The sequence below is a fragment of the Cetorhinus maximus genome, chromosome 25 (assembly GCF_964194155.1).
Source record: "Cetorhinus maximus chromosome 25, sCetMax3.hap1.1, whole genome shotgun sequence".
Taxonomy (NCBI): Eukaryota; Metazoa; Chordata; class Chondrichthyes; order Lamniformes; family Cetorhinidae; genus Cetorhinus; species Cetorhinus maximus.
The window spans coordinates 11064166-11073960 of record NC_135903.1 but is presented as its reverse complement, the minus strand read 5'-3'; the positions used below and the strand labels follow the sequence as shown (position 1 = coordinate 11073960).

General features: G+C 38.8%; 1 protein-coding gene across 1 annotated transcript; it reads right to left on the bottom strand.

Moving 5' to 3' along the window:
- Positions 1–6099: 6099 nt before the first annotated feature.
- On the bottom strand, positions 6100–7798 carry hoxb1a (homeobox B1a). Its single transcript, XM_078529441.1, has 2 exons — positions 7207–7798; positions 6100–6443 (listed from the first exon to the last, which is right to left on the bottom strand). The coding sequence occupies exons 1-2, from the start codon at positions 7796–7798 to the stop codon at positions 6100–6102; spliced, it is 936 nt and encodes a 311-aa protein (XP_078385567.1).
- Positions 7799–9795: the final 1997 nt, after the last annotated feature.

The window sequence follows — 9795 nt, the reverse complement described above, 5'->3', positions numbered from 1 at the left end:
TTTTAAAATTATTGGTTGTAATCTCCATGTCAGTTTTTAACGTATTCCCCCATTGTGCATTGACCCCATAAACTGAGCAATAAAGAAATGTTTCTTATATTTATCAAAAGAAAATAATCAACTTCCTATAAATGTATTGCTGCGAGTTTTATATATGCATGGGATAAAACATCACCATGGAGACACAAGGTTGAAGTTTAGGTTTAGATGCTGCCGCAATTAAAGAACGGAAACTTTTAACGTTATTTTGACTTGAATTTTGTTTCGGTGTCTGTCTGTTGATAGAGGTGGGGAGATGTAAATTAGCCCCTGTTGTCAGATATTTCCGGGAACTTAAAAAAAAAACCCTCTCAGCCTAATTTTAGCCTTTACACTTTTAACTAGAACGGGATGAAATTAATTCTGACCAGGATTTGCGACGTGCTGGACCTTTTCATGTATCCTTTAAATGAGGTGTGCTGGTGCTCTCAATTCTTAAAAGAAAATAGTCATCATTTGTGATAAATAATGCTTAAATTTCAGTTGCTGCATTTTCTGCAGCAATTTACTTTCCCCTCCTGTTTTTCATAATGTAATGAATAAGAATTTATGGCTGTAATAATACATTGCTGGAGCAGTTCATCGCTGCTGTGTTATTACCGCTACGTCTTGTTTCTTTGATAGATGAGAACTAAGCTATTGTGACCCCGGTACAAAAAAATAAGCCAAATGAGAACATTCATTAATGCAATAAAGATTCATCTGAGGCAGACTTTGCTACGAATATTTTAGCGCCGTGATGCTGAGTTAAATCAAATATTGATAGATTTTGATATAATGTTTAAATAATTAAACTGATTGCACCACACATAAAACAACGAAATTATTTGAAATATGGAAAAGAAAGCATTTGGAAACTTCAAAAATTGGTTTCCAATCCCCCTATATTTTTTTAAGTAGCTGCCTTTGCAGCTTCATGATCAATCCACTTCATATCAAATAAACCATCAGTTTGTATAAATGATCAGATTTTTAAAAGGTCACTTTTTATTGGGACTGTAATCTCCCTATCGCCATACCCTGAGTTTGCGACAGGCGTGGCCAACGCCATCCATAAACTTCCATTAACTATTCATTTATGCAGTGTAGATGCGACCTTTGACCTTCCCAAATCTAAATGAGTTGATATATGATCTCTATCTTGACACTTCCAAAACTTACAAAATAATTCTAAGGCTGGTTTGAAAAAGGCAATTTTTTGCTTTGCAACTGCATTGCCCTTGGACGACATGGAGAGAAGAGAGAAGGTTCCTTCTAGTCCAAAGTTGACCCTAAGCGAGGAGCTACGAACGCTTAATCAACAGTGACCCAGACTGCTGAATTAATTTCGGCGTGAACTCTCCGTGAACCAAAGACTAGTGAAGGAGAGCTGGCTTCTTGTGGCTGGCCCTGGGCAAACCTTTCAGCCTGAGTAAATATTGAACGAGTCCAGCTGATGGCCGAAATGAAATGGTCCTGTCAGGAAAAAGTAAACTTAAAGAGGGCATACCCAAAAGGAGCTGAAAACTATATGGCCAGTTCCTCATTGTTTTCCATTCAGCTCAAACCCCCCTTCACCTGCCCGCTAAGTAAAGATACACAGAGGTGATCAGTAATTAAATGGAAGAGACAAGCGCTGTTAAATGTCCCTCCCCATTCTCAATAGCACTTTTAAACTTAGTATTTAACCGAAAAACACAGGAAGCAGCTGATGGATAGAACTATATTCTTCACAACTTTAATAACTTTCATATATGCACATTCAAAAGTTTAATATCTGTAGTTTTTCAGGGGTGTAGATGTTAGATAACTTACTTTCTGACCTGACCTTCTAAATAAATAACCTGACGTGGAAACGGCCAAGCATTCTAATGATCTAAAACAAGAGGTAACATTGCCACATAGATTCCTGATGAATGTATGGTTACCCTACCAAAATAATCTTTTTGTGTGCAGTTTTAAGATTTTCCATAACTAGATTTCTCCTCTTCAATGGAACTGAATGAAAGTTTGATTTTTAACCTTAATCTACTTTTTTTTTACCTGCACCTTAATCATATCTACTTGAATTATGTGAAGTGAAACAGATATGAGGATATTTCAGAAATCATGTTCCATGCGTCGATGGGAAAGACAGTCTCTTTGCACTACCTGATTCACCCTCGGCCTCTATAATTTCTCTCTGTGATACCCCTCTCTGGAACTGCGCAGGTTGTAGTGACCAGACCTTACGACCAATATTTGATGTAACATTTTCAGTGAAACATTTTATGGTAATAGATTGAATAGGTAGGGAGATATTGTCCAAAAAGATGAAATATGGATAACGGAGATAGGCTTAATATCAGTGCAGAGGAACTGAAACGCTGGAAGTTATTTAAACTTTTGCCGATTGTCTCTGTAAAGTTGGTTACAAGCTCCCTATTTGCTTTTCGTTAAATACAAGAAGTACTTAATTTTAAAACGCGTGAAGTTTCAGCCAATTCCACACCGGACCTGTGGCGAGAAAAAACATGAATGACAAAGCCGTGTTAATAGTTCAAAGGGAGCCGTCATAAATTTTATGAGTGCGGTTTCCTTTACATCAAAAGGGATCACATAGGGAGGGTAAAAGCCCCCAAAAACACAAGTGCAATTAACACAAAGTCGCCAGGAGCAGATGGCCGTGCCTTTGCGTCGAGGCCAAAGTTCCTTTGAAATTTACTTTTTTTTAAACAAAACTCTCTACATCCATTAAGAACAAGAGACTTCCGAACCTTAGCTTTTATTTATTTTCAGCTTTCACAGGGATGTTTTGGGGTGAATGCCGGAGTCATTTATTTATTCATATACTAACTGGGAGGGGAGGGGCAACGCGAGGGCTGTTGCAGCTTTTGCTGAAGTCACTCACTCCGAATACCTCTTTTCATTTAATGGTTTCAAAGGCAGGTTTGAAAAAAGTGCGACACGATAAGTATGTGTTTCGCACTGGAGTTTGCATTTCGAGGAAGGGTTAGAGCTATGTGCGCTTGCCAATGAAAATAAAATGTTGACCTAAGAGGCACTGTACATAAAAACGGTTAGACAGTGTTTATTACGTGTTACAGTTGGTGAATTCCTAAGATGTTTGTAGTAACAATGTACAAAAAAAAACCGCACTCCGGAGGAACCGGGTAGTTTGCAGCGGTTCCCTTTAACAACTTCTCGATTTCAGTGGAAAGCTGTTCTTGTCTTTTGTCTCCGCAATACAAACCAGCTCAGAAGGATTCCTGGTTACATCATTGTTCTCCGGCAACATATATTCAGCTGAAACGCATTGTTCATCGATGAGGTTTTGCACAGTGCGCTGGTTCGGGTGAAGTTTATAGCATTCTTAAGCACACGTAGAAAATCAACATGCTTTGAAGTGAAAATAGCTGAAAGAGAAAATCAAGTTTGCACTAAGCATTTCTTCCCTAAAAACAACACAACTTCTCTTTATTCCCAAGAATTGTCACCCCCGGGCTCAGCAACACTAATTCCCTCCTCTGCGTTTTTAAATATCATATTTATTCCACTCCCCGAATCTATTGGTTTGCTCTACAATCAGGACTCTAAGCCGGTTCAAGCTGCCTCTAGTCTAACTTTTCTTGTGCAGTTTTCTGCTTGAATAAACTCTTCTAAAGGTGACGGCAGCACCGGTGAAAATTTTTCCAAGAGATCGTTAAATCGTTTGTTTTGCTGAATTATGGAATCAAGCGTTTCGAGCCTAAGTTTGTCATGACGTTTGTGATAGGTCTGGATGTGTGTGTTATGTGTGCGGGTTTGTTTTTGTGTGTGTGATTATTAAACATGTAATTTATATTTCTATATATCTGTGTGCACGTGTAAATAACTGTGTTACAGTGTGTTTGGGACTATATATGATTGTTTGCATTTGCAAAAGCTATAATGTGTGCTTGTGTGTAAGCTCTGAATAGGAGACTGAATGGAACTCGATACTTACAACTGAATCACTTGTGTTAGCTTATATAGGTCACAGTGTATATCTTGAGTGGGTTTAATTAGAAATTAAAGAGTAATACATTATTGCAGTGTGTTAACTTCGATAAAGGAACCTTGTCTCTTCCAGTAGGGCAGTGGCTATTGTAGAGAAATGGTTTACTTTGGATGAATACATATTCTACATCTCGATTTTTGCTATGAGAACTAAACAGCATGGAAAACCACTAAAAGGTACAGAAAATGTTAACCTTTTCTGGGCGATTACTTTTAAAGCATCAGTCCTGCTGTATTGTATTAATTGTACCCTACAGTTTACCCTGAATTCTGCCAATCTCTCTCTCCATTCTCTCTCTCTCTCTTATGTATAATGTAGATGTACATATAAAAAGTTAGAGTTCTCCGCCTGAGATGGACAATGGTGTCATCTTCAGGCGGCTTTTGTTGACTTGTTTGTTAATCCCAGAGGCGTTTGGAGGTAAAAAGGTCACTCGTACATCCGGAGTTTGCTCTTGCATTCCTCGCTTTGCCTATACATTTATTTTAAAGACGCGGTCGATGAGTGTTTGTTTAATGTCGTTCAAGAACGATATTCAGCCTACAAGGACTGACTGCTTCCTTTGAGATTCCAGCAGTGTACACTGGATTAAATATTTTCTCAAATTATGCATATTTGCAGTCACTGGATGGTTTTTTGAGCTGTTTGAATTGCGTTTCTTAAAGTTCTTGTATTTTGTCAACAAAATATGTCCTAAAAAGCAACCATTCGATGATCTGGTTGTGCGTGTTGGTTTATTTATGGACTGCCAGCACACAGATAACTGACTATAGATTGGAACATTTCATTGTGGTCAAAGTGCAGTAACTACAAGAAACAAAACATAGCTCCGGATCATTATATTGTCATAGATATTATAGCTCGATCATAGACCCTCCTTAGAAAGGTGCATCTTACATAACTTGTATTATCTAAGAAAGAAAGCCAAGAGAAATGAAAACAGTCAAGAAACAAATCGTATTACAATAAACAAATCGATTTTTATTGGAATGAGGTAGCAGGACACGAGGGTTGTAATTTGAACGAGGTGAGCACGTTAGAAGGTCTGTTATTCGGATTGAAAAACCTAAACTGATAAAACTCAGTAAAACAGCTGAATGACAGAATAGTCACCTGAGAGAAGAATTACTCCGGTCGCCATGTCCAGTGACATGAGCGATACTCTTTTCTGAAAACGTCCTGCGGTCGGCTTTACTAGCGAAATCGTAAACTCGACTAGTAATGGCTAGAGGGAATCTTTGTGGATGCATTTTATCACATTACAACACATTTGGCACCAGAGCTGATCCACTCCAAAATTCCTCACATTGATAGCAGCAGAAACCTGCTTCAAGATTTAAAAGCAATTGAAAAGTCAAACATTTTCTGAATTACCATTTTTTGGAAATATTTGGCTCTGTTGTAACAGTTTCCGATTTAAGAACCAAGAAACTTCGATCACGCAATAGAAACAATATAAATGCCAGAAAAGTAAAGAAACGAGATTAGTATTTGTCTGTTAACATTTAACACGCGCCTGCTACATTCTTCACTCAATTTCTTCAAATCTTCATCTCTTTTCTAAATCTAGCATGCATCGTTTTAATCGATAACCCTGTTACAGTATTAGTAGTGCAATCAAAAAGTACCACAGATTTCATAAAACACAATTCACACTGCAGAATAACGGTGTGATTTTCTCAATTTCCTATATATACAAACAATTCCATTTGAAATCACGTTTCTTAAATACAAAATAGACTGAGATCTACACCTATGCATAGACATCAAGGTTGTATGAAGCCAGACTCCCTACAAAGTTACCAATAACTTAAGGCGGGCAGTCAAGTGGCAATATGGTGTACAGTATTACAATCATCAGTATCAAAATATGGGATGGGATTCTGCCATTGTAAACATGGAAAAAGTGCAATGCTTTTTTTGGTAATTTCCCTGAGTTTAATATAAGTATAGCACAATAAATGAGGGCAATTAACATCGGTGAATTGTAATGAGAGAAATTGAAGTCAAATTCTCCTCTTTTTATATAAAAATCGTATTGTTATTTCTTCTGATAGCCTGAGTTAAGAGGTTTGGACATTCTCTGATGTAGACGATCTGGGCGATGTGGATGGAGAGGTAGTTGATGACTTGTCTGATCCGTCCCCGGTTTCCTTTGCAGCGTTAACGGAGAAGTGGGGAGCAAATCCCTCTTTTTCTCGCTTCTTCTGTTTCATCCTACGGTTCTGGAACCAGATTTTTACTTGTGTTTCATTCAGCTCGAGCGTGGCCGCTATCTCCACTCTCCTGGCGCGGGTTAGGTACTTGTTAAAATGGAATTCTTTCTCCAGCTCTGTTAATTGCTTGGTGGTGAAATTGGTGCGCATTGTATTCGTCTGGCCACCTAACCCGTAATCAGCAATTCTGGCTGCAAGAACGAAAAGGAAAACAATTAGATCGACCCTACATAAGCAACTACCCCTCCCCCAAGGACCAGCATTAACCAACAACTTCAGCACTTAGTGTTCCGGAACTTGATAGAAGCAAGAGATAAAGTACGACACCAGGCTTTTAGGCTGAATTTAGCCCATCTCGTTGAACGACAAGACTCTAAAACAGAACATTAACCCTTAATTAAGCCATTGCACAGTCAATGCGAAATACTTGCACTCTCCCGTTGAATTTTTCTAATACATGCTGGGTCAACATGTTTTGTGAAGCACACTAAACCAAATCGCGGAAAGATACATCTTAAATAATAAATTAGCAACTTGTACGCAGGCATGAAGCTTCAGCGAATGGTGTCACACGGACAGAGCCGTGCACATTACATTTAAAGCTGCAGTCCCGCTTTCCACAACGACCTGTCTGTCAATTTCAGGTCAGTTTCATAAATTCAGAATCAACGGAACATTTATCTTTTATTTACTCCGATTGATCTAGGGAAGGGGGAGGGGCGTCAGCAAATGGGTGCCTGCAAAACCCATTCGAATACTGTAGGTCTTAATTTGCAAAGTTCAAATAGAGGGCAAAGTATTTTTCAATTACTTTAGACGTTTTTGGAAGCAAATACTTGTTAACGTCAGAGCTATTTTACAATTTGGAAGAATTAAATTGTAAAAGTTGGAAAGTGTTTGAACTGAATTTTCGCCAATTCCTTGACTCGGTATGGAAGCGTTTCTCATACTAACCTGTTTTAGGAGGGTTTCTTTTCACTTTCATCCAGTCAAACGTCTGGCCCGAAGAGGATGAATCAGAGGTGCAGGAAGGTTCCTTTTCCCCCTCTTGAGATGGAGACAGATTATCATAAATCCCATACGCCAAACCCTGTTGCTCTTGGCCGTAGGAATGCTGATACTGACCCGACCCTGAGACACCACAATAACCGTCTGAAAGCGAATTGACAGTGGATGCTATATTGCCAGTGTACCCCGAGGTTTGAAAGTATGCCCCGTCCGATTCTTGGTTGAAAAAGTAATGGTGATTGTAACCCGGGTTGCAAGTTTGGGTCGTGTAGTTGTTGGGACCTGGACTGACGAATGGGTTCCCCAGACTGGAATGATGCGAATAACTGGCTGGCTGGTGCTGATGCTGGAGTGCATTGTGCGCGTTTCCTCCTACTAAGAATCGTCCATCACCATTGCAATTGTCAACGTTACCTGCACAAGGAGCGAAAGCTGTTATCCCTTGTTCTGAATGGTGGTAACCCTTGGATGAGTAGGCGCTCGTCCCACGATTACAAATTGCGTACTCTAAGAAGGAGTTCATCCTGGTATTGTCCATCTGCCAGTGATGGACGGTCAACCTGTTCGGGATTCTCCCTGCCCCTGAAACCCCAAGCACTATGTCACCCAGTAAACTTCCTCCATGGCTCGCTGGCAATCAAACGATATCAGTCAAGAAGACATCCACGTGACCCCGAGTCACCAATGGCAAGGGACCTCCTGATGTTAGTGAACTGTATGAGGTGATCCATCACCGCGGTGACATTTACATCACAAAAGCTTTCAATCAAAGTTATCCGCATCAATCTGATAGCAACACTTAAATGTCAAATCGGTCTTCAAAAAAGGGTTGGTGGCGGGGGGGTGGGGGTGGGGGGGGGGGAGAAAGTTGGAATTATTCAAGATTGTCTTTAAAGTGTTAAAAAGATTTGGCCAAAGCGAGAACTGCAGCTGCCTACAAACTGGGCATATTATCTTACTGAAGCACAACAGAGCTCAAGTAGGTAATTTAAGATATATTTCAATGTTTTATTTGAATAATACAGATAGCAAGGGAAAAACACTTGCTTTAGAGTCGATTTGAGCAGTTTTTATTTTAAAAATAAACAGGATAGAAGATGCATCGCATCTCGTTTGACTTCGATTTTAAAATTCTAGAGTAGATGGACATTAATCAAACGGTAAGGCACGAGTACAGAAAAATGTGCGGAGGAGAGGTTATAAAATAAAGTACCCGTTTGAAATAAATTACAATGGTCTTTTGACGAATGCTGTGGTGGATTAAAAGCAATGAGATGTCCATATGATTTTTGGATATGTAATGTTTCTCATGGGATATTTGATAAAAGGTCTCATAACAAATGTAATACAGATGAATATTACCCTGTTAGAGTTGCATGTTGCTTAATTACCGTTTTATGTCCCAATTTTGTAATTCGCTGGGATATGCTATAGAGTCATAAAACCATGGGTTAAATTTAGAATTGTATTATAATAAAACATATCCATGCAGTCATTTCTGTCCCTTCAGTGAAACTGTACAGGGAATTAAATGAAATACAAAACATTAAAAATACGATGTCAATCCGATAGAATACTTCCCATAATTTGAGAGTTCAGCCAAAGATAATGTATATTTAAGAGGCTTATTGCAACGGTGTGGAAGTGACTGCCTTCCGAAAGTAATGCATTCAGCCAATTCATCAATAATATGATACATTCAAGAAAGTAAGTTAAGTAAATTATATGCTTCTGAATTTTAAAAACAGTTTTGCTTCAAAAAAACTTTGAGGTATTTGTCTTATATACTTTTAGCCTTATCATAAAGTTTCTGGATACCTGTAATAGATGCAGTGCTGACAGCATTACGGGAGAAATCAGTCATCTAATTTCTCAGTTGGTGCCATACATTACTTTCCAGCACTAAGACTGAAGTTTTGACGATTCTACACGAGGGAGGAGAGGGGGAGGGGGCGTTATTCAGTGGATCATAAATATTTCCTCATCTAAAGTTTGAAATGCATCTTACCTAAGTCAGCAAACTCAAGTCAACTAAAAGTGGCAGAATAGCCTGACAAAGTGAATGGTGATTATTCATATTTTGGTGGAATTGAAGGCATCTCAAACAATGTCCTTCACAGTCGAGTTTCGCTAGCTGTCAGGAAATGTACTATTATCTCAACATTTAAGCACGTTTAATATGTTTGACATAATAAGATGGTTTTCCCTTTACATTCTGGGTTATCACATATATACACACAGTTTAGTGGTGATTAGCTAGAAGCCCGGGGCCTACAATTATACTAATTTACTCAGTTAACAGAAAAAGATTAATTGTACAGTATGTGATGTGTCACTGTTGCACCTAGACATTCGAGCTGTTCGTCGTCCGCCATCTGTTCGGTTCATGGAGAGCTTATATTTTCTACATAATGATACCTTATCACTGTCACCAAATTCAAGAAACATTATTTTTGCCTTCACTCATTCAGTCGGTGGATCCATATGTCAAAGGCAGCTCTGGCAGCGAGCAATTTAAATGTTTGATGTCAGCTC

Bases quoted from the DNA above. Each gene is read 5' to 3' on its own strand.
- hoxb1a (XM_078529441.1), bottom strand. From the start codon at position 7,798: ATGGACAATACCAGGATGAACTCCTTCTTAGAGTACGCAATTTGTAAT. The intron at 6,444-7,206 runs GTTAGTATGAGA...TCGTTCTTGCAG, and splicing joins AAGAAACCCTCCTAAAACAG to CCAGAATTGCTGATTACGGG.